The 27706-nt window shown below is 37.2% G+C and overlaps 3 protein-coding genes and 1 long non-coding RNA gene across 12 annotated transcripts in view; 2 read left to right on the top strand and 2 right to left on the bottom strand.

Annotated features, from left to right (window-relative positions):
• The window catches only part of LOC104599335 (two-component response regulator-like PRR37), a 39988-nt gene extending 38705 nt beyond the window's left edge, over positions 1 to 1283 (top strand). For all 3 annotated transcript variants that reach the window (XM_010261837.3, XM_010261838.3, XM_088897180.1), the window contains one exon: positions 968 to 1283. In XM_010261837.3, the coding sequence (XP_010260139.1) occupies positions 968 to 1075 (108 nt within the window). In that variant the 3' untranslated portion in view covers positions 1076 to 1283. The remainder of the gene's footprint in view (positions 1 to 967) is intronic.
• A 5798-nt stretch (positions 1284 to 7081) lies between these two features.
• On the bottom strand, positions 7082 to 8760 carry LOC148802145 (uncharacterized). Its single transcript, XR_016082812.1, has 2 exons — positions 7870 to 8760; positions 7082 to 7305 (listed from the first exon to the last, which is right to left on the bottom strand). It is a non-coding gene; the product is annotated as an uncharacterized LOC148802145 (long non-coding RNA).
• A 771-nt stretch (positions 8761 to 9531) lies between these two features.
• On the top strand, positions 9532 to 17818 carry LOC104599334 (WRKY transcription factor 44-like). Of its 7 annotated transcripts, none has more exons than XR_016082651.1 (8): positions 9534 to 10001; positions 10239 to 10339; positions 14581 to 15015; positions 15108 to 15236; positions 15416 to 16134; positions 16439 to 16600; positions 16754 to 17096; positions 17367 to 17818. XR_016082651.1 is itself a non-coding variant. In XM_088898515.1 (8 exons), exons 4-8 carry the CDS (start codon positions 14788 to 14790, stop codon positions 16935 to 16937), a joined length of 1422 nt encoding a protein of 473 aa, XP_088754641.1. In that variant the 5' UTR covers positions 9534 to 10001; positions 10239 to 10339; positions 10560 to 10653; positions 14581 to 14787; the 3' UTR covers positions 16938 to 17269. The 7 variants fall into 7 exon arrangements, 6 of the variants coding, with proteins under 6 accessions (XP_010260137.1, XP_088754641.1, XP_088754642.1 ...); XM_088898515.1 differs by lacking the exon at positions 17367 to 17818 and adding an exon at positions 10560 to 10653 and having other exon boundaries at positions 16754 to 17269; XM_088898517.1 differs by lacking the exons at positions 9534 to 10001; positions 17367 to 17818 and adding exons at positions 10033 to 10133; positions 10560 to 10653 and having other exon boundaries at positions 16754 to 17269.
• A 6955-nt stretch (positions 17819 to 24773) lies between these two features.
• LOC104599333 (uncharacterized) lies at positions 24774 to 26539 on the bottom strand. The gene is made up of 2 exons (XM_088898140.1): positions 26312 to 26539; positions 24774 to 26033 (listed from the first exon to the last, which is right to left on the bottom strand). Exons 1-2 carry the CDS (start codon positions 26467 to 26469, stop codon positions 25445 to 25447), a joined length of 747 nt encoding a protein of 248 aa, XP_088754266.1. The 5' UTR covers positions 26470 to 26539; the 3' UTR covers positions 24774 to 25444.
• Positions 26540 to 27706: the final 1167 nt, after the last annotated feature.

Genomic DNA, 27706 nt, shown 5'->3' with positions numbered 1-27706 from the left:
CTGGAGCTATTACTAAAATGTTGATGAAAATTAAGAATTAGTTTTCTTGAAATTTTAACGCTGTTTTTGGTTGCCTTTTTCCACAAGATTCCCTTCACTTGTTTTCAAAGTAACTTAGGGTCTAAGACAGCCCAAGTGGCCCTGTTCCTATTTTATTAGCATTCACTTAGGTTGTGTTTGGTTTGAAAGAAAAAGTAGGGAAAGGAAAGGAAAGGTAGGGAAACCCATACAAGGTTTGTAAAGGTTTTTCTACCTTTCCCTTCCTTTCCTTACTTTTTCCCTTAAACCAAACATAGCCTTAATGACTCCATTTGCATGATGCATTTGAAAATATAGAACTAAACAGAATGGAATGGCAAAACAGGATTCATGTGCGGATTCCGTGATGATGACTCAAGCAGAATGAAAAAACAAAATGACCCATTTCATTTCCAAATGCCCTATTAATAATAATTGTTACAAGTCAGTAAAAGTATTTGAACTGTCATACAGCATAGATGATACCAAACAACAAAGTTATACAGCATAGATACTCGTGAATTAGAAATAAAGCAATCCATATTGCAGAAGCGTACTGAGATTTTACATAATGGGACATGTTGGAAAATTTCCTCTTCTCATGTCAGCAAAAATATCAAAATATCAAAACTCAACCTCGATTTTACAAAAGGATTAACTACCCTTGACAGCTACAAAGTTTGAACTTGAGTTGGACACTTCTAACGCAACCTGGATTAACTTCACCACAAGAACTGACACAACAAATCATTCTTTTACTTTTCCACCTTTTGAGAGTCCATACATTTATTAATTTGATGTGATCAAAGTCAGCTAAATCATGCTAGGATAGCGGATTTGTACTTGTGCTTTCACATGGTGTTTCTATCCTCATCCTGTGATTTATTTTTTGTTTGTTTTTGTTATTACTTAAAATGAACTGGATGAAATCTCTTATGTATTTTGTCAGGTACGATACCAGAGTAGGAAAAGATTGGCAGAACAGCGACCACGTGTTCGGGGGCAATTTGTGCGACAGGCAGCACATGAAAAGACAAACCGAAACGTTGGTTGCTAACCTACCTGTGTGCTTGTGGTGCATGTGGAATTATGTACATGAAATTAGCACCCAGCTGTTTATGTAGGGATCAGTTCTGGTCTTTTAGATGTTGTGCTTTAGGATGTGGGGGGCGTGTGACGGGACTAATTTATTATTGCTTTAGTATATGCAGAAAACAAACACTTTGATGCGAAAACTAAAACTTAAAAGACATATTGAAACGCTCCGTATGGTTTGTGGAACTTTATAACTACCATTTCATGGAATTCGGCCACCCTCGGATAGTGGTCGCCTGGGAGTGCTTATCAGTGTTTGGTGAAAAAGTGTTTCTTTCTGATGGGGTAATATGGGTATTTTAAAAAATTATGTGTGGGCCAAGATGGGCCAGAAATTCTTAAAAAATGCTTAAAAGCCAAAATTTTGAAATTATTCAAAATGGGCATGTTTACAAGTCACATTATGGATATGCCTAACGGTTGGGACATTCTTTGGATGTAGGCAAAGATCTGGTTATCAAACCCATCAAATCCTCCAAAAGTTTGATTGGTATTTTCCTTCATGGTAGGAAGAGTTTGTCACTGTTAATAGATTAATTTGACAAAGGAGCCATCAACCTATCACGGCACTGCTTAAATGAAAATAAAGATAATAACTAATTGACATTACCACAGTATTCTTTCTTGGTCAAAAAAAATGTGGAGATCAGGACTAAATAAATTGCTCATGAAATTATAATCCATCAACTTTAACTTTAACAGGTAAAGCAACGAACAAAGAAAGAGAAGAAAAGAAACACGAGAGATGATGCACCCTTTGCCAAGCGCAGAAAAATTCGTAGAGAAAGAATGCTTTATATATAAACTCTTGTGTGTCCACGGGCAGAAGTGGCCATTCTTTTACACATCAGAAGCTAAGCCAGTCGCTAGGAGCTCTCCCTTTACCGCAATTTTGACAAGATATCTCATATCATGGTTTTCAAAACCGTGCTGAACTGGACCGGACGGTCAGACAGGAAAACCGGGAATCGGTCAATTCCATTTTCCCTCAGAACCACTTTTTTTTTTTTAAAAAACCGTTGATTTTGGTCAGAAAATTGCTGAACCGGCCGATTAACCATTCGAACGGTTTTGACCATTTTTCAATTTTGTTAGAACAGGCCAACCGTTCGGATTGAACGGTTGGACCGTTTGAATCGATAACCGGACCCCTGACCGGTTCGGTTTTAAAAACCATGTCTCATATTCCATCTCTAGAGTAAGTGTAGGGCTCTGTTATGATTGAACACAGATGTCTTCATGATTTAAGGTTTAGCTGTTTAACGGTTTGTAGAACCAATGATAAGATTCCATGCCAGTAATAAAATATAGGGCCCGCATTTTTACAGTAGGGCCCATAAATTTATTACTGACCTGAAACCTTATCATTGGTTCCACAACCCACTAAACAGCCAAAGCATTTAGCTAATCCCAATTCGTATAACTAATGAAGAGCAAGGAATTACTGAAAGGCATCTACTTCATGCTTTCCTCCAATAGCAGCTGCATCATCTATCATAATGGAAGTAGGCTTCATTGCTTTTCTCAGGTAATGCATCTACTTGGTTGGATTCCCCTATACAATTCAACCAGTTGAGCTTCTGAAGTTAGAATCCTACTAGCTTAGCTTGTGAAATGAAGAATTTCTTGTACTACAAGTGAAAGACCTCAGCCTCTACTCTACCTTCGTGGGACCTAGTGTCATAAAGTGGGATGTATGTCAATACAAAGGGGGTTTTGTTGTGACAGTGGGACCGGATCTACTAGGCACAATATAGTAAGCAATGTTGGATGAATACTTGATAAATATTTTGATAACTGTCAAAAGTGGTTTTTAATCTTTTTGAAGGATAGGTTTGAGGTATTTTAAAGAATAGGTGTCAAAAAATTTCTTAAATACTCATTGAACATGCTTACAACGTCGTGCCCACCTAATCCAAACTGACAGTTCATTCCCATATCATGATCTAATTTCTATTTACTAGTATTTACCTTATAATACATACTAGTCTGGAATATCATATACTCAAAACCCAAGAACCCCTGCTCCCAAAAATAAATAAATAAATAAACAAAGAGATAAAGACACATTAGTTATCCAATCCAAAAGCAGGTCACACCTGGTCTTCAGAATTTAAGCATATTACGATTATGTCTTTCTTTCTATTGAAGAGTCGGAAGGAAATCCTGCAACCATGGCTGTAGCAAATATGAGTACAACAATAATCAAGATTCAAGAATATGCCAAATTCAAAAACCGACGCCCGAATCAAGCTTAAGAGAGTACTTTCCTCGGGGCCTCATCCAAGGTAATATTCTATGCTGTCCATTTTTGTCTCAGACGCAACAACATTCAGTATATCAGTAGCACGTTCCAATGACCATGAGACACAGCCTATAGCCCAATGGTACAACCACATTTGGACAAGAGGATTAGATATCAAGGTTGGGAAAGGCTGAGCTGTTAAGATCGTTTGTGAAGAAGGTTTTGGTCTACGTGTGACCACCACAAAAATTCCTATTACAAATTTGTTCTGTCGCTATTGTACTGCGAAACTTGCCAAAGGATGACGATGCAAATAATATGATAACAAAACGCTAAGGACAATGCAGTAGGTCCTTTTCAGGAGGTATCTTAGTGAATGTACAACAGAAACCAACATGGCCTTAAAAATGCTATATTAATACTGTTAGGTGTGGATTCGAGTCGAGCTGAGTTGAATAGTATGAGATTCGAGGTCGGATTGAGACTGTTCTATAAGGCTCGAATTGAGCTTGAGTTTGAGCCAGAATCTTGAGCTCAAGCTCAGCTCGAGTAAAAACTTCACAAGTTCGAATTTGGCTCGGCTCGAGCTCGATTTTGAGAAAACATATTTTATAAAAATAAAAAATTATATATAAAAATATTTTTTTTATTTGATATTTAAAAATTAAGAATTATAATACATATATGTATAATCGGGCTTAGGGCGAGGTGGACAATTAACACCCCCACCTTGTCACCAATCACCAGAGTTTCAGGTATCCCCCGAAACCCACCATAAACCGGTCAATAGTTAAAGAAACACCCTAACTGAGGTGGGATGGGTGGAAAGCCTCAATGGGAGCAGGTTAAATGCCTCTATTGAATTACACCCACTAATGAATGATAAAGGCCATTATCTGGAAGCTGCATAGAAGTGATTTTGCTTTGATTTTTCAATGTCAGTAGGTTTATGATCAGAAACTACATGGTCCACATTTGTTGTTACTGTTGTCACAGCACTTCAACCCCCAAATGAAACACAAGAATGCCAGCAATGGAAATTAAAAGGAAGTTCACGTGATGCTTTGAATTTATTTCCATTACTGACTTCTCTGTATTTTATTGGGGAAATCATCACAAGGGAGGTTGCAGAGCTTAAGGCTCAAAAACCCCTTTTCTATTTAGTTATGGAGTTTTGGAAATATCTCTCTTTCATCTGGGAGTTTGGCTGATTGAATTCCATCTCTAATGGAGGATTTTTTTTCCTTTTATTTTTGGCATTTCAGACTCCTAGTCCTCTGTTTACCTTCTTGCCGTTTTGCTTTATCTTGTCGACTGCTGCTGCTTGAATTGAATGCTGAGTGTAAATGAAAGATTTTCACATTTTTAAGCTTAAGAAAATGGATGTGCTCTTGATTTATGAGAAGTAATTCATCATATTAAGTTACTCATTAACATAAATAAATTTCCCTTTTTTAAAGCTCATATATCATTAATCAAATTCATCAAATTGGGTATAAAGAGTCTTCCTCCAAGGAGGTAGAAATTAGAAAATTAGGAGGATTAGACCAAATAATATGATTATGATTGCACCATAAAGAGCTAGCTTATTACCAACCTCAATACAGGAACGAGGAGAATACATAACTAAGACGTGATTGAATTTCTCTAATAAGCTTATGCAATAGGCGATTGTCATTCACTCATTCTAATTCGCTAATTAAGGCCTTAAGGGGGCTCCATTCAAGCTTCCAACAGAAATCAGTTATTTTCTTAATAACTAATTTTGTTAATCCCAAGTTGAGGACAACATAGATAGGGGTGTCAATGGACCAGTTTTGTGTTGGATTTTGTTCAAAATCAAAATCAATTTGGACGGATTGGTTAGACCAATAAGATATTAAATTGGACCAGTTCAGACTAATCCTCTAAAGTATTAATTGGATTGGATTGGACTTGGCCCATCTGTAATGGATTTATATTGGATTAGATCGGGTTGAACCAATATCTAATCTATTGATAGAGGATAAGAATACAGGTGTCAATGGACCAGATTTGGATTGGAACCAATTTGAGAGACTAAATAGTCCAGACATTGAATTGGACCAGCCCAAAATGGTCCAAAGTATTTATGGGATTAGATTTAACCTGGTCTATCTGTAATAGACTCACATTAAACCAGATCGGATTAGACCAAATCTGATCCAATTGACACTCATAGAAATGGAGGCCTTCTAAGAATGCAGAGGCTTGGGCCTCTTCAGCTGTACAGTTCAAAAGATTAAAAACCCGAACTTTTTTACTTTAGTTTTCTATTGATGATTAGTCGATATCAGTACAAAAGTTGCTTCTTTATAGCGAACCAAACACTCCTAGCATTTAGGCGAACCAAACCTAGCATTTTGGATTACATTCAAACTGTAATCAATAAGGCCTTTCATGTAAAAATATTTATAGATTAATGAAACAACCTTTTATTTATCTGGGGTGTTTGGTAGGCTTTGTTTTTTGAAAACAAAACCAATCATGTTAATTAAACAACATTTTTTTTTTTTTATCTATGCTCTTGATGATGTCACAATTGTTTTTGTTTTCAAAAGCAAAATCAATCGTGTTATTGAACCCTAAAACAGGGGGTGTTTTGGCAAATACACATAGTCAAGGTTTTAAAAACTGATCTGGAATCGGAATCATTTTGGCTTCTAGGTCAACAGTTAGAACATCTGGTTTGAATAGACATCACATTCTAACAAAAAATTAAAAAACGGCCTAAATCATTGAACAGGCCGATGGTTCAGTTACCCGGATCAACAGGTCATTGATATTGACCAATTCTATGGTTTTTAGCCAAAAATCAAATTTAAGATAAAACAGAACCAATTAACTGAATGATTCCTGAATTGTCTAAATCAATGACAATTTCAAAACATTGCACATATTACGTAGAATGCATGTAAAGTAGGGATGCAGTCATGAAGATAAATGAATATTGTTTGCACATATCCACAAATAGGTATATTTATGTTTTCTTTTTGGTTGATACTCGGTAGGGGGTATCAATAATGCGGCTTTAGCCCCTAGAAGGGCCAAGTGCAAGGGTTAGTAATAGGACACACACGGGATCCACTGATACACAACATGGAGAATTGGAGATCCTGCTTTATATAGTTTGAATTAATGGACCATTCGGTCCAAACTCCAAATGAATCGACCCATGACAACTTAAAATATCAGAAAATTAATTAAATAAAAAAATCCCAAAACCATTATTCGGATTGACGGTTCTGAATCAGCAGATCAGTGACTAGTTTAATGATTTTGGGTAAAATAACAGTTTGGGGTCAATATTATAGATGCATTATGTTTAACTCTCACATAGTTCATTTTGGCATGTATAGATGTGTAACCGAGGCAAAAGAGCAGGGCGGACTCAATATTGTTCACACCGTTCTCACAATCATTTTCAGCCCTATATTACGAATATATATTCATAATTATATCTTTTTGTTCATGGGAAAATATTCTCAATACATGATTGCAAAGACCATAAAAATAGTGTAAGGATAATTTTATAAGAATCAAATCTGATTTGGCAAGTGAGAGAGATAGAGGGGCGTTGGGCTGAAAAATGTTAATTTGATATAAAAGTGGATTAGGCTAAGACTAATGCTATGTACCAACCTAAGCTTAAAGATCAAAATATCGATATCAGGTATTATATTGGATAATTCAGATACGAACACGAATACAAATACAAATATGCTTTAATATAGAAACACTTGCATAAAATTATTTGCAATAGAGACTTGTGATTGTATATTCTTTCAAATTATATATGGTGCATCTATCTATGCTATTCAAATGGTGGTACAATAGAATTATGTGCATAGAGGCTTCGGTGGAAGCTTCCAAAAAGTTGTCTCCCCAACATAGAGACATCTTTGGGTGTAATAAGGCCGGTCGCATCTCTGCATTCAAAACAAATAATAAATTATTATGTAGAATGCAGCCATGGCAAACACCCACTGACAATGGGCCCTCTATTGTAAGTCATTACTGATTGGGTTAGAAATTTTTTTGGAGGGTAGATCTCCTCCAAAGCCATAGGCCCCTCATTCAATCCACTACAACCAATTAGAGATTTTCCCCGGTGTTTTCAATCATCATTGATCCAGATATAGTTGGACTGTTTAGCACTGCTGGACAATTGGTTCTGTTTTTGGCCAATAACTATTGATTTGATCAATGATTCATTGATCCATTTGACACCGATAATGATTTTTGATCATTTTCTTATTTTAATTAATTTTTTAAACTTAAAATAGGCCATCTATTCAAATCAAATAGAACCCAAAAACTGGTGACCAAAGTGATTGGGTTTCAGATCGGTTTTTGAAACATTGATTTTACCAATAGGCGAACTGTCACCTTCGGTTTGGTTAGAGTGAGGGTTGAGGGTTTGATACATAGGTTGGGTTAGTTTTTAATGGATAAATAGATGATAAATTTTAAGAAAAGTTCTACTTTATTACCGCTGCACCCTCTGGAACAAACTCGTTCTACTGGGTGGCTCCAACTCATACATCTGGGCACTTCTGAATGACGGTCTTTGAGTTCCAACTCAGGTACGACTGCTACTTCCTCTGATTAATATCCTCCCTCCCTGTGCCTAGAGGATCTCCGCTGCACCACACTCCCACATATGCCGGTGATCGTCTTCTAGAGGATCTCCTCTACGTACTTGGACGGAATGGGGCTATTGGGACTTGAGAGGTTTACTATCAAATTCACCACACGTTTTCTCCACCATAACTGCCGAAAACCTTTGGCTTCCACCCATTAGACGTAACCTGAAAGAACATGGAGTCCTTAATTCTCGCTCCTGACTCGGCCTTGGCTTCTTCAAACCTGGCGTTGAGCCTGGACCCTGCAAACTCTCGGCGGGATACCGGAGGCAGGCCTACCTGGTTAAGGAAAGCCCGGAACTTGGGGTGCTCGAGACTAGAGAAGGAGACAGCACCGCATGACTCGTAGAGCCAGTCGGTGAGGAGGCCGAAGGCGGAGTCAATCTAGTTCTCGCTAAGCGTCAGGCCGAGAGACGCCTTGGGACTCTTGAGCTTCTTTACTCTGTCTTCCAGTATAGCGAGAGCACCCAAGTCCTCCTTAATTTCCGGCCCGACAACATCACATGTGGCTGCTCAGGTGGAGGCAAAGCCGTAGTGACACAGGAAGTCGCAACGCTGCCCGAAGATGACGCGCTACGCTTGCGATGGTTGTTGTGGTGGTGGTAGTGGGAGGAAGGGGAAGGGATAGAGGAGATGGGAAAAGGTGGCAATGAACAGTATTTTGTTTTCAAGATAATAAACAGTGTTTTGATTTCAAGGATAGTTTTTTACATTTTAAATTACATATGTGATAAGATAACTAACGAATCGTTAACGGTAGTGACTACTAACTTGACACTACCCAAATTTCAGGATATTAAAGTGAAATTTTTTCTAAATTTTAATAATCTATAAAAAAAATTAAAATTCTACATCAACGTCAACCCAGGAGATTAGAAAAACCGGACCAGATACACGGCAGCATTCACGAAACAAGCGCACACACTCGACAGTCAGACACTACACGCGCAGCTACCAGTCCACGTTGCATGCGTGGAACATCGGTTCGAGGGGTTGGTTGGCTGAATCAATCCACCGGGAGCGAGGGGGTTGAAAAGGGAGAGGGACGCCATCCTCCCCACCCCACGTGCTGCCATCACACTCCCTCACGTCCCAACAAACTTTCCACTCCCTACCTACTTCTCCAATCTTAGCTACATGATAAACCCTCCACCCATCTCTCATTTATTTTTTTATTTTTTTTCTAATAATAATAATTTCAGAGCATTTCTTTCCGTAGCGACGAATCCACTTTCCTGAATTGAATCCACCTGACACAAGCGCAGTCCCCCTCCCCCCAACCCCAAATAAATGCTCGGGTCGGGTTTAACAACTTTGAAGCAGAAATCCATATCCGAAAAGCGGGTCGGGTAATTCTTTTTTGCTTTTTTTACAGAGTAATTTGTTTGATTTTTTTAGGACATTCATAAAAATCCCGTACTCCAGGGTTCTGGCTCAGTCTCAAGGCAAAGCCCAAAGCTCAACTACCGAGTAGTTATCCGAACGTGGAAGAAGTCGAGGGAGAACGGTTCGGATGAATTTACAGCTTTATCCCCGCGTGGTGAGCGTTTTGTTCGGCCGACAAAGGGGCCTAGAATTGTAATTTCAGCTTGGTTTCAGAAAACTAGCAGTCAAAGAGACGCAGAGACAGTTAGTTGCCCGGTGTCCAACAAAGCCAAATGCACACTCTCATGGTCTCGTTTTGAGGGAAAAAAGAGGGGAAAAAATTATTCAAGAATGATGCCCATTGCCCAGATCACTTTTCTGTTCAAACCCTTTTTTCTAAACTTTTTTGGGATTCTTATATTCTTTTGATCTCCTCTTTCTTTTTTTTTTTTCATTTAAAAGGTTTTCTCGACTCTCGAGCAACTCCGCTACAGATAAACAATAACAAAATAAAGATAGAATCGTTTGGAATTCCTTGTTTTCTTCTTCTCCAGCTGCCTTTCTCTTCTCTCTTTGCTTTAAGAAAGCCAGAAACCAGAACCACATAACCAGAGGTATGGCTTCTATTTCATGCACTTTTTTCTTATAAATTTTGTGCCTAAAGCCGTACTACTTTAGTGACTTTTTTCCTTCTATCTCAATTTTAAGGCACTGTTTTCTTAAACAAAAGCGACGAAACCTCTGTTGTAAGCTTAGCTGGTTTCAATATGTTCAGCTGGTTGGCTCAAAAAGATTCTATCTTCATCAGATTTATCATCTTCTCTTATCGTACCTTCTTTGTCTTCTTGCAGGTTTTGGTAATGCAGAGGGCCCGGAAGCTATAAAATGAGTTTGCAAATCCAGTTTCATGGAAATCAACCAATGGAAGAGATTATTAGTTATTGCAAGTCTGGTTAGTGAACACTTCTTCTCTTGCGACTTATCGTGTTATCTTCTGTTTGACTGAAATTTGAATGTACTGAATCTACTGATGATGAATTTGGGACTTCTCTTAGGTGATTCAGTTTGCTAAACTTTCAGTTTTTGTATTCTGGCATGTTTTTTTTGTTCCCTAAATTTGGTATTATTGCTATTGTTAATCTGGGGTTACGTGCTTACTCTTGCCGTTGCAGTTAAAATCAATTTCTAGCCTTACTTTCAGAAGAAAAGTAAAGCGTTCAGTTTCATTTTCTTGTCTTCTTTTTGGATTGTGGTCAGGTCACACAGGTTAGTGCATTTTTCTGTTGTATCCATTGATGGGTGCAAAATCATTGGGAAATCTATTCGACCCTAATAATTTGAAGTATTATTTTGTGCGTAAAACATGGGATTAATAGATTTGAAATGTTTACCCTATTTAGGTTGGCATATAACTAATGTATTCTTTTGGTTGAGAAGGCTGCACATACTTCAACTTCAGTGACTGGTGATTGCTAGCTTGCTGCATCCTTCACTATTTAAGTGACCTAGGAAAGGGACTTGGAAGTTGAATGACAGAAAAAGTTTCCTATTGCTGATATTCATTGATGTCCAAGAGAAGTATCAAGGAGAACTAGAAGAAGGATGTAAGAGTTTACAACAAAGAGGAGATAGCTATAGTTGTAACAGAAAGTTGGCTCATGTAGGCAATGAACAACCTACGAGATGCTTGTTAGCAAACATGGGGCAAATAGGAAAACAAATTTGAAGAGCTGGATTTTGTTTTTCCTATACAGTCTTGCACCAACAAGTGAGCACAAGTGGTATGACACAAGGGTTTGAAACTTGCTTTCAGACAATTTGTATGATGCCAACTTAGGTTGGTGGCTTGATATGTTTACTTGTTTATATCTATTATTGGTCAGGATCATTTAGGATGTTGATTCAACCCTAACCATTTAAGGTGCTACTTTTGTCTTTAATGCATTTCCTGTAACATTTTTTAGGTTGGAAGTTGATGGATTTGGTTATTTCTTTCCTATTTGTTGGTTGAGAAATAGAATCATCTATCCTTCAAAATCAGTTTGGTCAGATGCTTACTATTGCACCCTTAACTATTCAAGTCTCCTCGGAAGGACTTGCAAGTTGAAATAACAAGTCAAATTTTTGGTATTCAATGTTTTTAGAGATTGGAGACAAGTAAAGTAGAGATGCAAGAACTTGTAACAAAAGGGACATCATTCTGGTTGTGAATGGAGTTGCTTTGTGTTGTAGTGGATTAATAACCTTTGGGAAGCTTGTTGGACGTCAGCTGTAGTTGTGGATGGGAAGTTGTCCGGTCTTGAAGTGATGGATGAATGATAATGGGGATGTTTGAGCATGGAGTTAGATAGGCAGTCTGAATTTGAAATCTAGATGACTGGGATGCTGTTTTTCTCGGGTAGTCTTGTCCCAAAAGCAGAGTGCAAGAAGAATGCTGCATCCTTTCTGGGCTTGCATATGGCTAGATTACCCACGAATTCTTACATGTTAAGATGGTTGCAGAAAAGGGCTCTACATGTTCATTTGCTGTTCATGGAACAAGTTTTTATCCCAGCAACCTGTGAACCCATGCCACCAGGGTAAACTAGAGCCATTTTTAATGTATTATTTTAACTAAAAAAGTCAGCTTTCAATAACTGGCATTGGTTGAGAAAAGCTTCAATTAAGTGTTACAGCACAGAATCATGTGGACTAGAGGACTCATGATGTGCATATGCGGGGTATTGCTACTAGTTATAGCATATCACTCAACCCTGCAGAGCAGAGGACCTCAACAAAGAAAGCCACCAAGAAAATAGAACCACAGTACCACACAAGGATACAAATCTTACATGGTTTGGCCTTGTGCCTGTATACATAAGAGAGATCAACTTATTCTTCTCTATGGGAAGGAATAAAACCAAAAAAGATTTCTTGTGATTTTGAATTTTAAAACCACTCCTAAAGCCTTTGTACACCTATCTCCCTTTTATCTCGCTCAAAACCCAAAAAATGTGACAATCAAAATGTGAAAACCATTTTTTATTTTAAAACCACTCCTAAACCATTTTTAATTCCCATGATTGTGATATTTAGCTAAATGGGGATCCATGAAAGCATATGCGGTTGTATTGTCTTAAAGAGAGAGAAGGGCTTAGAGGGCTTGTTTTTCTAGTTGAGAATGAAGTTATTCCCAAGACCTTGATGGGTGACTGGAACTGGTGTGAATGGAATTGTATGACCCTACATAAGGTATCTTTCATAGTTGGGTCAGAGACAATATTTACATGTTTCCAGGATGCAGACAATGATGAGGTAATAAATCCTGTTGGTAGAGAAAAAGGTTCAAGGTCTCTCTTTGGATGTGACTAACAAAGTTGACTCAAAGCAGCTAAATGTGTATTTGTGTTTACTGAATCAGGTAAAATTAGGGCTCAGTAATTTGAAGTTGTATTTAGCTGCAACGGTGTTTTTAAGGCTAATGGGTGTTAACAAAGAGCTGGGGATGGTAAATGGAGATCTTCAAGGTGTTTACAAAAGAAACTAAGGTGGAGATTGTTAGAGTTAGTCTCTTGTTTCTCATATGTCAGCTATGGTTTCCTTTTCCGTAAAGGAGAATAAGCTGTGGACTTGCATAATTGTAAGCTTATTTTGTAATTGCATCATCTTTGGGTTTCTAAAAATAATATTCTTAACTGTTATAAAAAGGGGTGAAAGAGTAAAACTGATGGAGTGAGGAAGCCTCATATGCATAGTTACCATACAAGGGGAGTGAGAGTGGTTTTGTTAAAATTATTTTTAGTTTTTGTTAGGTTCATTCTTTGGGTTTTAATAGAGAAGAAAGGGAGAGTTAAGGCTAATTTTGAGATTTAAATCCAAAGGGAATCTTGTATTTTCGCTAGATTGAAGGTAGGTTTATTTGGGGTCGGACCAAAAAAGAGGGTGAAGAAGACAAAGAAAGTTATCTAGAAAAGAAAAGAGGCGTGCGATTCAACCATTGGAAGTGTTGTGTTTTTTTTTTTTAATGTTTTGAGGCAAATTCAGGGTGGATTTGGTGTTTTTATTGGGGTTTGGGGGGTCAATTTCATTGTGTATCATTGTTCGGGTCTCTGGTTTTAGTGGTGGGTTGGGGCCTCTTTGTGTTGTTTCTTGTGGGATCCGGAAGGTTATGTTTAAGGGTGTGGGCTGTATGTTTTGTTTTTTCCTTTGCTGGGTGGTTACTTATCACCTTTTGTAATCTCTATCTTCTTTTTCTTCAATAAATTTTATTTTTTATTTATCTTCAAAAAAATCTTGTATTTTCCTCCATTGTTTTATCATAACAAAAAACATGTCAATCTCTCCCGTGGATGTAGGCTCAAGGCTGAGCCATGTAAAATCTGTCTTCTTGTGAACTTTTCTTGGTATTTTACCTTGTTGAGGTTCTTTACAAGATTGAGAGATGTGCATAACTTATATTAACACTTTGTCTGTGCACATGAGCATTTCTATCTGATGGATTACCTGGATTGACCATTCTCCATGTAGCTAAAACAAGATAAGCTTCTAGAAAAATGCTAGCCATTTAGATTTCTTCACTAGATCTTTCCTACCACATTGATGGAATTAACTGGTTGGCTTGCCATATCGATAGAACTAGTCATTAGTCAGTCTAGTTGACCTGGTTGACACTTAGTTTTAGGTGACTGCATCATAGGTAGTGTTTTAAAAGCACAAGGGCCTTCTAGTACCCAAGGTGCAAGGTGCAATTTATAAAAAAAAAAACAAAAAAGTAAAAATATTATAACTAATAATAATAATAATAACAATAATAATGATGATAATATATAAAAAAGATGAGAACTTGAATTTAAAACGAATCAAATGTTTTGAAGTGAAAATGTGGAAGTGAAAGCAAACATATGTGGATTGTACCGAAGTGCTTCAACCACTCAACAATTCAAGCATGTAAAACTTTCAGTGTGTTTATTTGCGTCCCATTTGCATAGTGTGATGTCAAACATCTTGTATTCCTAATCTAAGAGACTGGCCATCCACCTCTGTAAAAGGTTCCCTGAGGTAAGCCCAATTAAGTCCATGTGGGGATTTGAGGCAGCACTCCCAACCTGAGTTTTGGGCCTGAAAATATAAATACTTTGTTCTTTTGGTAATGCTCTTTTTAGCCCTTCGATGCTGGTCTTCTTTTTATTAGGGTCTAACGTTACTATTTGGCAGGATTGATGGAATTGTCAGAGCCAACAAAACCAGAATCAACTTCCTGAAGGGCTCTAGTACTTTTTTATATCAAGTTCCTCCTCCCCTATAATTTCTCAATCTAATATGACAATGCGTGGATCCAGAGTGGTTGCTAACTGGTTTTCTTAAACACATTGGTTTAGTTGCATTCCTTGACTGAAAAAAACTCTTGAAGACTGATCTGTCATGTCTGCTGAAATGGAAGTTAAAGATTCAGAGAGGGTGGTGATAGCTAAACCTGTTGCTTCAAGACCTTGTTCCAGTTTCAGGTCCTTTTCAGAGCTTCTTACCAGTGCAATTAATGCGTCACCTTCTGGTGCATATCCTGAAACAGTAGTTGCTGCCATTAGGCCCAAGACAGTGAGATTCAAGCCAGTGGCAAATCGTGCTCCAATTGGGATGGTTCCACCCCAGGTGGTCTTTTTAGTTTCTTGGCTTCCTTTTGGATGTTGTTGCCTATCAAATGATCAGCTCTACTAATGTGTTTAGATTTTGACCTTTTGCAGGGTGAGATATCTGGAACAGCGGTTTGTTCATCTGAAAAGGTTTCAAAACCGGAGAGTAAATCTACTGTGGTATACAAACCTTTGGCAAAGTTTGTTTCAAGGACAACTGCTTCTCTCTTGGCAAACCTGGTCAGTATGCTATTTATTAGACATCTGATTTTCCTTTAGAGTTGGTTTGGATTAGTCCTATACTTCAGGTTCTTTGTGTTTTTGTTTAATTAATCCCCTGCCAAAAACACAACAGAAATAGAATTTGCTTCCCAGTTTGAGAGATTAATTGTTAACAAATTAGAGTTTGTCCTGGCCAGGGAAACTTCTATGTCAGTCACCAACAAACCCCATCAGAGATCCAGGCCCAGACTCAGCATGGAGAGAAAGCAAATCACCCTTCAGAAAATCATCTTACTTCAAATCCTTACCTGAAATTGCCATCACAGTTGGAAAGAGAGATAGTTGAGCCCTCAAAGATGGTTTCGCAGAACCCAGAAGAGAATCAGAGAGCTCTGCCTGCAACAACTAGTGGGGATCGTCCTTCTTATGACGGCTATAATTGGAGAAAGTATGGGCAAAAGCAAGTGAAGGGTAGTGAGTACCCAAGAAGTTACTATAAGTGTACACACCCAAACTGCCCTGTGAAAAAGAAGGTTGAAAGATCATTTGATGGACAGATTGCAGAAATTGTATACAAAGGTGAACACAATCATCCAAAGCCTCAGCCTCCAAAACGGCAATCATCAGGGGGGCAAGGGCAAGAATTTGTTTCTGATGGGACTGGTCATGACACCAGCTATCATTTATGGAGTAACACCCATAATGAAAGGACGGAAGGATCTGAAGGTAGAACAGAGAACCAGAATGAAGTAGGATTGTCAGTGCATTCTACTTGTCTAGGAAAAGTTGTGACCGCTAATAATCCACTTAGTAGTGGTGTTGGGACTCCTGATAATTCTTATGGCCTTAGTGGGGACTGTGAGGAAGGAAGCAGGGGAATGGATGCAGAGGACAATGAACCTAGGTGTAAGCGACGGTAAGATTTCAACTAAATTCTTAAAAACTGGCATAGGAATTATATACAGTGTCTTCTCATGGTGCAAGACTGCTTGCTTCCTCGTAGCAGGTTCTGCTAGTTTGAGAAATTTAAATTCGGTAGTCTTGTTAAAAGGTTATATTATTATGCTCTATAAGCACAAGTTAATCTGTTGCTTTTCTCATTTATGGCAATGAATCAATTTCCTCATTATATCTCCCATTATTGATCATGATAAAAAATTGCACCTTCCATATTCTGTGGGTGAATACTATTACTGGTGTTGATTGTTCTCTCTTTCCAGCAGGAAGAATGATTCTCAAGCCAACGAAATAGGTATACCAGGTGAAAAGGTAAGAGACCCCAATGTTGGGGTGCAGAGTTCCACAGATTCTGAGATCCTAGGTGATGGCTTTCGCTGGCGAAAATATGGCCAGAAGGTTGTGAAGGGAAATCCATATCCTAGGTTAGTACTTAAACTTCTGATTTTCTTAAGATGCTTATTCTTTGCTGACATAAAATTGCTAGGTTTTCCTTTCTTCTATTTCTCCTTCCAAGTTGAACACAGTTTCTGCTGTCATCCATTCCACTAATGCTTGTTGAGATATTGATCTTGCAGAAGTTACTATAGATGCACCAGTCCCAAGTGCAATGTGCGCAAGTATGTTGAAAGGGCATTGGATGATCCAAAATCTTTTATCACAACATACGAGGGAAAACATAACCACGAGATGCCCATTGCCAGGAACCTGAATCCAGTGGCTTCTGAACCAGATATGTTGCCTCCTAACAGAAGGCCATGACTTATACAGATGATGGCTATAATTTAGCTATCAGTAATCCGACATGAAAAACCATGTCAGGAAGCATTTGAAGGCATCAGAAATCTACAATTGTCCATCCATCATCTTTCTTACAGATGCAGAATACATGTTACTATCCGGATGACCATCGTGCTTGCTGTTTAGTTCGATATCATAATCTTTTTACTGTTTTATATTTAATTTTTCTCCTTATATGAAGATGGTTTTATTAGAATTATAGATTCATCAAATAGATGAAGTATTTTTGCTGCTTCTCTAGTTTTTGGGCACCTGACTATTTATCTGATGCAAGGATTTATTGTTTACTGTGATATACCGTCCTTGGAGCACTTTAATATACAGGTTTCTGGTTTGTATTCTGCATTTCTAACTGGAGGTTTTCTACATCAACCATTTTACCTTTTTCAGGCTCAGTACTTCAGTACAGCAGATCAAATTCTTCCTGTGATTACCCGGGTCACTATTCGCTTTCTTCTGGATGGCATTTCAGATGTGGATAGTTTGATAAAAGCTCTTTTTACGTATACTATTCATCATCAATGTGCTGCATGTTTTTCAAAAATATACCATATTCCCATATCAGAACGCAGGCAAGTGTCATGTTTAGATGTGCTGAATAGCTTTTCAAGCTACATACCATGGTCAAGCGTTTGTCTCCAAAACCGAGAGGCTCTGTAACATATGAAGCTGGAGCTACAACTAAGATGATTTGCTGTTTGTAGATCGAAGATGAATACTTTATTCATGGTTCTGTCATTACTGGGAATAATCCTGCATAATAAACCCTGTGAAAACCCAGAGAAAATGACAGATTTTTTCAAGGAAAAGACGAGCCCCATTGATTTACAAGTTACAACAAATTTCTTCCGGCCTAAAATGAAAATCATCATGCTTCTGAAGTACTTAAAAATGCATCTAGCATCTATCAATATTGATCCGAACGATAGATTCGCGCGGAAAGAACCACAAACATGAAAAAGTTTCTGGCACCCAAGAGCCATCTGAGCCTGGATGGTAACACGTAAGCACAGAAGATGTTCCCAATGTACAGTTGTAGTGTCCTGTGCATTGGATCGTTTTGGGTAGATCAGATTGAGGCATCTCTATATGAGGAAAAGGTATAGCAATTTGACCCACTGACATCCACCCCACCCTGGTTGGGGTGGGTTTTTTTACCATGATCGGGTTTGGGTGGTTTTGAGAGAGAGAAAGAGAGAGTTTAGATAAGTTTTTAAATAAATAATTAATTTGTATGTAGTAATATTGAAGCGGGATGGGGCAAATTCAGGGATCCTGACACATTATAATTTAGATAAGTTATCAAAAAAATATATAAATTTGTATGTAGGAATATTGAGGTGAGGTGGGGAAAATCCAAGAATCCCAACCCCACGGAGGAATGGGGAAGAAATTGAAATTTCTAGCCCTATTGGGGCACCTTGCCCTATTACCATTCCACAGCCCACTATACAGCCATTGTGATTAGTTAACTCCTCTACATGTCCAATTGATGCCAAACCAAGTAGTCCCACCATTACAGAAACGGCCCCCTTGAACTTCTTCACATGTATATGGCCACCATTTTGATCATGAAATCTTCGCATAACATCTATCTGTGTGACCATGTTTTGATCGAACTCAGCTTCGGTTAGTGCAAGGTCTGTTCGAACAGCCTTTATAGCCTTGCATTAGGTATATCAGCCCATGAAATAAAGTATATAGGTACAGAGATATTTCCAATGCAAGGCTGTAAAGGTTGTTTGAACGGTGTTTGAATGGCCTTCCATTGACTGAAGCCAATCTTGTTTTAATCATCATCTGTTGTGCTTTAATTGAGCTCGGGTTCAGTTAGTGCAAGGTCTGTTCGAACAGCCTTTATGGCCTTGTATTGGGAATATCGCCCCATGAAATATAGTATATAGGTACAGAGATATTTCTAATGCAAGGCTGTAAAGGTTGTTTGAACGGTGTTTGAATGGCCTTCCACTGACTGAAGCCGATCTCGTTTTAATCATCATCTGTTGCACCCAATGTCCGAACCCACACCAGCTGCTCCATAGAGACGTTTGAAATTTGAAAATCTTTAAATTAATAAATTTACATAGTGAATCATTTTATTTGTTCCAGTGCATTAGCCCTAATCGCTAATTTAAAAAAAAAAAAAAAATCAACTAACCCACTAAGCCGCGTGTTTTCAATGTCAGAGGTTATATTCCTTTATATAAATTGCAGTTCAACAGATAGTAACTAATTTAAAAATTATATGTAATAATTTATAAAACATTGCTTTTAGGGCACATTTATTTTTTAATAAATTTAGATGTATCCAAGTCTTAGGGGAGATCCAATCAGCCCCCCACAATGTCCCACAGAACATCTCCGCCGTGTATCGGTAACATCTCCCAATGATGACATCATCATTTTTAGTATTATCATCGTGAGATGTTCCCAATATACGGCAGGGATATGCTGTGGGGCGTTGTGGGGGGGTTGATTTGAACTCATCTTAAGCTCTTAGCTAAAAATTAAAAAGGAAAATGCATTTGGTATCAGTCCAAACAATGTAAACATAGGAATATTTTTTGACTATGATATCTAAAAACATTTTGACCAATCAACTGATATCATGAACATGACAATCAGATGTTATTTATCAAAATTCATGGGTAGATTTTGATTGGTCAAAACTCTTCTAGTACCATGTCTTTCCCGCATCATATATTTTCCCATGTTTTTGTTATGTTTCTGGTTATAACGTTATGAATCCATACAAAATGTCATATAGGCTTCAAAAAGAAAATACAAAATGTCATATAAATGATTTTACTTTTGACCCAAAAATGATTTGGGCACACCTTGGTTGATTTAATTTGATATGAGCAAACCACACTGCGGTTGATATAATTTGATATGCCCACACCACATTTTGCAACCCTGATCCTGTCTAATTATAAGGGTTCATTTATAAATAGACTGGACCTAATCCAGTTCAAATCCATATAAAACAAGTCCAAACAGGTTCAATTAAAATAAAAATGGATCCGAAGGGTCCAAACTAATCCAAATTGAATGAAACATAAAAGATTAAATGAAAAACTCAGAAAAGATTTAAAAACTACAGAAATATATTAAAAATATCACAAGAATATAAAAAATGGAATATTAGGATCAAATGCTTTAATTCCAAGTAGTACATTGAAAACTTGAAACAAAAGGAATGTTCTCATTTCATAAATGTGTGTGCGGGAGGATGAATCATCAACTGAAATTTATGGAATTCAGAATGAAATTTAAGGAATCGAATTCTTGGAATTAAACTTTTGAAATCAAAACCCAAATTGCAATTCTTTCTTTTTTTTTTCTTTAAATATCAAAATGCGATTGATTTCCAACAATCTACTCACTATTCTACCATCTATACTCTATAGTATGTTTCTCCATAACGACTCTTCCCGCAACAGCTGAATCAGCAGAAAACAACAGGCACGACATGTGGTCATATCCTTCACGATCACAGCTTCTACTACTTCTCCATAAAATTTGAAATACTCCTTGACACGATCTTCGTTTGTGTCACAGGAGATTCCACCTTTGAAGAGTTTTCCGAGATCCATTGTTGCCTCCTGGGAGAAGATCAAGAGACAATGAAACGAGAGATGCAGAGCAAAACAAAAGCTAAAATCTCACCGATTAAAAAAAAAAACGGATGTGAAATCCAATCAATGAGGCAATCTAAGATCTGTCATCTGAGAGTATGCATAAGAAGAACAGATGGCGTGTTCATCCTCCTCCAAAAGCCCCTTTTTGCCCTTCTCTTCTTTTCATTCCTCCAATTCGGTTGGAACTTGGAAGGAGAGAGACGTTGGGGAGTTGATTCTTTGTTCTTCTTCTAATTTCGCCGAGAGAGAGAGAGAGAGGCGGTTGGAGCGTGGAGAGAATTTGGAAGTTAAGGGACCTGCACCTAGTTGTATCGGTCCATCTCGTTTGGACCGGTCCGACTCAATATGCAATTTCTTGGACCGTTTAAATCATATTCAATCGAGTTGGGTCCGATCCAAATCTGGTCCCTGGTCCATTGACGGTTTATGGGCAATTTTTGCAAATCGAACCGGTACCACTGGGTTTTCCATTTCTCCAATTGAAACCAAACCGGTATCACTGGTTAACCAGTTTGCCGGTTTCAGTTTCTTGACCTATTCAGTTCTTCGATTTTTTAGTTTTTATATTTATAATATATTTATATAAATATATGTATAATATTATGCTATAAATAATAAATTATATATAATATATTATAAAAATATATAATATATTTATAAATATAATATATGTATATATTTATATATATAATGTATATATTTATAGAAAATATATAAAAAATATGTGGCATATATTAAAAAAATATATAAAATATACATATATATATATATATATATATATATATCAGTCAGTCGATTAATTGCCGATTTTTTGTAGGTTAACCAAAAACCAAACCGATACTTTAGTTTTTCAAAAATACCAAACTGAAACCAAATCAATCAGTTCTATTAACCACATTTTCCGATTCAGTATTTTGGTCTTTCGATTTTTCATGGACACCCCTAGTATTGATGATAAGTAGGGTACCCCATGTATCAATACGCATGCAACATTCACTTTGCAGCATACCCTATCCTATCCCCCTATTTGAATAGTCTTTTTTTTTTTGTAAAAAAAAAAATGAATAGAAATTTGATAAGACTGAAAAAATACTTTATATACATGCCAATTAATAATAACTATATATTTAAAGAAATTAGAATGTTTAACAAAAAGTCATAAAATATCAATCAATAATAATAGTTTTGTGGTGTTTAGGTAATTAATAATTATGACATATACGAAGCAAAATAAGTGATATATAATTAATACATTTATTAAAACAAAAAGAAAATACATAATTTTTCATGAATATATTAACTTTAGTTTTAAATTGTGGTGCTATCCAAAAAAAGGTGAATAGATTTACTGTAAGGACAAAATAAAAGCTAAAAAGTGGAACACATGAGTGACAAAACTTCCACATTTGAACAATCCACCCAAGCTTAACCAAACACATTCAAACCCATTACAAGTTGTGTTATGTTTAGCTAATTAAGGTGGGCTTGGGTTGGTAAATTTGGGTTTTAACGTAACCTTGATTTTGGTACTAGGCATGAGGTTCATGTCTTAGGGTTGGACCTTAACCTGACCTAACCCATCAAATTTGTACCTCTACTTTATTACACAGTTAAATAAGAATTCAAAGAGATTTAATAGATAAAGATGGATTTAACAAGGGAGGAGAGATTACAAACATTGGCAATTGAGGTGTGTTAAGAAGAATTTCATTAAAGAGTTACGATGGATTTTAATTATTAGATGGAATCTTAGAATTAAGGCTTGAGAATTTTTTTTTTTTTTTTTTAATTTAAGGAGGCTCATATGAGCATTTAGGTGAGAGCTAGGACCTGTCACTTACCTAAGTAGCGGGGACTTACCAAAGTTTTTATATAGGATTATATTTTCTAGTTCTTTGCACATGAAATGGTAGAAAAAATAATTTTCTTTTCGTTTTTAGTTATTGGGCTTCAAACTTATTCCTTTTTATATAACTTATATATTATGAGAAGTGCATAATCAACTTCTTAACATGAGAACCAACTAAGGGTGGCTTAGTTGATAGGTTTTATGACTAGTTAAAGCAAAGGCCTAGGATCAAATCCTGCTACCACTAAGGTTGGGGGGTCAAGGGTTTGGGGAATGAGCTACTCCAATTGTGTAGCCCTACAAATCAGGGGTGGAGTCAGGGTGGCAGAGGGGAGCCATGGCCCTAAAATCTCCATATTAACTATTTAAATCCCACTTAGATTTTGGTCATTTTCTTATGTTTACTAGCTTCCCCCCTATCCATACTTGTAACTTTTTGGCTGTCGTCAATAAAAAATCCTAGCTCAGCCCCTACTATAAAACCAAAAAAATGTACTTAGCATGAGATCAATAACCAAATTAAAAAGCACTTTCAAATTTGAACTTATAAAAATAACCAAAGGTTCACATTAAGTGCTTTCTTATTTTTTTATATTTTATTATTGAATCAAAACAATCTATGAAGCAAATCTACATTGAATTAATAAAAAAGAGAGAAAATCTTGATAACCAATGGAAAGGAGCACTGGTTTTTTTAGACTTCTATATAAGAAGAAAATAGGCTCACCCAAATGTATTGGTGGGCAAATTTGGGTGGGTTTGGCATTATTTTGGGTCAAAGCTAAGGTTCATGTTAGGGTGGACCTTTAACTTGGCCTAATCCATTTAATTTATTTCCTCTAAAAAATTCGTCTAATTTACACTCCTATTTTATTAGAGAGAGCCAAAAGGGATTAAAAAAAATTTAAGAGGAAAAGAGAGATTTAATGGGGAGGGGAGATGTTACAAACATTGATCATTAAGAGGGGGGAGACTTAAGAATGGTCTTATTTATTTATTTGTTTTTGATATTTAAGAATGATCTTATTAGAGAGTAATAAATATGAATTTTATGAGAGACAATAAAGGCCCTTGAGGGCATTTAATTTTGCCTTATTATATCATTAAAAATAAGTATGCACATGTGCGAGAAAGGAGAGGAGGAGGACGAGGCATGTGTGAGCTTTTGTGGTGAGACTGTGAGAGGACCCCTCACCTCCCTTCTTTCCACTTATTATGCACTCTCATGCTTTTAGGGATGGCAATTTCCCCCGTAAAACCGGGGCCCCACCTCGAACGGGGCGAATTTTCCCCGATCCTAAACAAGGACGGGGTGGGGACGGGGAAAATAATTTTTCCCCGAACCGGGTATGGGGTAGGGGCGGATTTTGTATATAATTCCCTGAACCTGCCCCGAACTTGAAGGTAAATTAGTAAAATATATCTAGGTTGAATATTGATATTTAAAATATCTCTAAGGTTTCCCTAAATTTTTAAAATCCTAGGATCCCATAATTTTATTTTTGAATTATCCCTAAAGTATTATAATTCAATTCTAAAATACACCCAAATTCCTATATCCTATGTATAAATTGTTTATAAAATAGATATTTTTTAAGTAATTGCCTTAGAGCGAGGAAAATTCAGGGACTCCCCGTCCCTGATGAGGAATGAATGCCCCGCCCCGCCACTGAGGACGGGGCGGAGATGGGGAGGGGGTCCCCTGCCCCAAACCCACCCTGTTGCCATTCCTAAATGCTTTCAAGTATCACCTCCTCTTTTCCCACTTATTATGCACTCCCATGCTTTTGCATTAATGCAAATGAAATTGCACTGCAAACAAACAAGATGAACACACAAGTCCAACAGAAATAACATGCATAAATAAAGTGAAAGCCAAATTATTTGGATTAGCCACATGTTTACAAGAAATTGTAATAATAATAATAATAAAGGCTCCACTTAAGTTAATAATTATATCAAATAAAATAAATCAGTGAATAAAAAGCTATATTTGAGCCAAAATGATTCATTTTTATAGCAAGTTTATACGGTTGAAAATCACATCACACTTAGGTTCAATTTAGAATAGAAAAATTTTATTCACTCTTAGAAGTTATAATAGATGGCCATCATGTGGGATCTACGTATGGTAACATATGGAACCAAAAAGAGGGGCCTACATATGAAACTGACCACTCTCGATCGGCTACCCACCGAACACCACCGCGGTGTATTGGGATCTACGTATGGTAACATATGGAACCAAAAAGAGGGGCCTATATATGATAAGAGAGATTTTCTTAATGCACAACTTCAGGTGGGACCTATATGTAGGAATTCGCTTTATATTTTAGGGTAAATACAAAATCTTCCTTTGAAATTTCTTATAATCATAAAATCCTCTCCTATAATTTTATTTTAACAAAAATCTCCCTAGAATTTTTAAAAAATTGACAAAAACCTCCCTTTCATCATTATCATTAATCCAACGGAAAACGTTTAATTTATGCATAAAACTTTTTCAAATACCCGTTTTACCCTTTTGCAAAATGGGCACTAATGAAGAACGGATTACACCGATCAATAGGTCAACTCTCTTCTTTAGTCCAAGGAGGCCCTTGAGTCGGAGCTGTCGAGGCCGAGCAGTGCCTTACTTTGGTTTTCGTCTCTTCTCAACTCCACCAACAAGCGGAGCGGCTTAAGAACCAAATTCGGAGAGAGAATGAACGAGTGAGGGCCAAGGGTGCTGAGCCTTCAAAGCTAATATGGAAGAGAATGTTAGAGATGAGGAGAGACAGAGAGAAGTTGTGGAGATGAAGTTGACACGACAACAGAGAGAAGATCATAATGGTCCCTACCACTGTACAAAAGCCTTACTACCTTGGTTTTCCCTTTGATGTCTTGCTAAACTCAGCTCCATACTCTGCGATAGGAAGAAAACTAGTGCCTCATCCTCCCACCCTATGCTCATGCTCTGTTATGTAAACAATGATTGGCTAGCTGCTGGCACAACTTTGATAACACCAATAATTCAGACTCTCCTCCCAAAAAATCAGATTTTTTAATGTGTTGCTCAGAGATTCATCTACAGTAATTGCAACCAATGCTTCTTCATACTGACTCCGTTCTTTATCATCATAACATATGACCTCTTTCACAACCATCCGCAATTCATCTACATCATCTCTCCTTTCCCGAGGAGTAAGAGTAATGCCCTTGTTGATAGCCATTCCTTTCACCGGTGCTCGAAACAAACAACCGCCATTCCCAGTAACTTTTTGAACAGAGAAATGTTCCACCTTCTTCAATGCTGGTGAAATTCCACCCAAAGACGATGGATATCTAGGACATATCATACTAGAAATCAGAGTAATTGGCGAAGAGGCGAGCTCGAATACAGAAACTCCCTGTTTCAGCTTTTGCAGAGAACCTCGTTCAAAGGCTTGCCCACCATAATGGTGAGAACACTTCGAGAACTGAAGAAAGCGATTGCTGATGTTATTAGGGAGAAGGAGCAAATTGAACGGGCCAGGATTGATGGAGACCGTGAGATTGTTCCATTGAAGAAATCTGTAGAGGCCCTCACTGCAGAATTTGGAACTCACATTAATCCAACCATAGAAGGCAAAAAGACTGGTATTAATATATTCCGTATTCACCCAAATTAAATAAATAAGCAAAATCGTATGATAAGGGTCGGTTCTCCAATTAGATCAGAGCAGGCCTGGTCCCATCAAAGCAAAAGATTTGACGGGAAGGGACCATTTTTGGAAAGTTAAAAGTAGAGAGACCATGAGTTAAGCGGCAGCGAGGTTGAACTGAAAGAGACAAGGATCGATGATGGGGAGGGGGGATTCGGTTACCTGCAGGTTGGGGTGAAAGCACTGGGAATGCCGAACAAGATGAACTTTTTACCAGTAGCGAGGGAGTGAATGGAGGAGATCTTTTGGAGGTCGTCGTTCTCGTCAAAGCAACCAAGAGTGCCGCTTGTCATCACGTCACCGACTGAGATGGGAGCCATTGCCGATTGCTCTACTTTTTACTCCAAACCTTCCTTCCGAGACAAGAGGAGACGAGAGAGCGGAGTTCAGCACAGGCGGGGTAACGTTCACCGGTTATTTCAGTACCCATTTTACAAAAGGGTAAAATGGGTATTTGAAAAAGTTTTATGCATAGGTTAGACGTTTTCCGTCTAGGTCAATGACGGAGGAAGGTTTTTGTCAAATTTTTTAAAAATTCAGATGTTTTTGTTAAAACTAAAATTATAGGGGAGGTTTTTATCATTGTCAAAAACTTTAAGCGATGTTTTTGTATTTTACCCTATTTTACAAACAAGGAAATAAAGACAGCATCGAGAAAAAACAAGTAAAAACTGAAATTTAAACTGAACCACTATTTGTTCACCAAAATTAATACCTAAACTCCCTTTTATTTTTAGTTCCAAAACAAACTGAGCACATATGAATAAAATAGAAAAAATAGGCATATTCATGTTCATCATCTACCTTGTTTAGAATTCTTGAATTCTATACACTCTCCACTTCATCATCCCTCTCTGTTAAGATAACATCTAAAGAGGGGGAGGACGTGGCTATTGCCTTTCTTTTCTTTTAGGCTATGTTTGATTTGAAGGAAAAAGTAGGGAAAGAAAAGGAAAACATTCCCTTCCTTTCCCTATTCTTAATGTTGAGTGGATAAGTTTTTTTTTAAACATCAAGAAAGCAACCATCCTGACTGATCAATCTGTTCAGCCAATGAAGGAGATGGACAGCTAAATTATTTATCTACTTACAACATAATTGAGAGCTCAATCGGTCAGACGACATACTTATATAAAGTAACTAATATTAGGTTTTTCTCATAGCAGGTTTCATCTCAAAAGGCTCATTTTGGTTGCAGTGCAAATTTCATTTGTATTAGCGTAAATGCATGGAAATGCAAATAGGTTGAATTTAAACTCTGATTTACTTTTGTTTTATCTTATTTATTTATGAAAGGTCAAATAGAAAATAAAATGTGAGAAAAATGAGGCAGCAGGAGGATTATTTGGGAGTGAGATAAGAAGCAAGATGATGTGGTCTCCATTTCAAAAGAGCAAGAATTGATGCACGAGGGAGGTAGTGCAAATTTTCATAGGTTTTGGAATACAAAATTTGTACTATCAATGAGTGTAAATGAGATAAAAGTACAAATCATAGTTACAAACAAACAAATGCAAAATTCGTATCTAATTCAGATTTGCACTGTAAATTGCAAAA

Source organism: Nelumbo nucifera, chromosome 2 (genome assembly GCF_055504915.1).
Source record: "Nelumbo nucifera cultivar China Antique chromosome 2, China Antique-T2T, whole genome shotgun sequence".
Classification (NCBI taxonomy): domain Eukaryota; kingdom Viridiplantae; phylum Streptophyta; class Magnoliopsida; order Proteales; family Nelumbonaceae; genus Nelumbo; species Nelumbo nucifera.
This window is presented reverse-complemented; position numbering and strand designations above follow the sequence as displayed.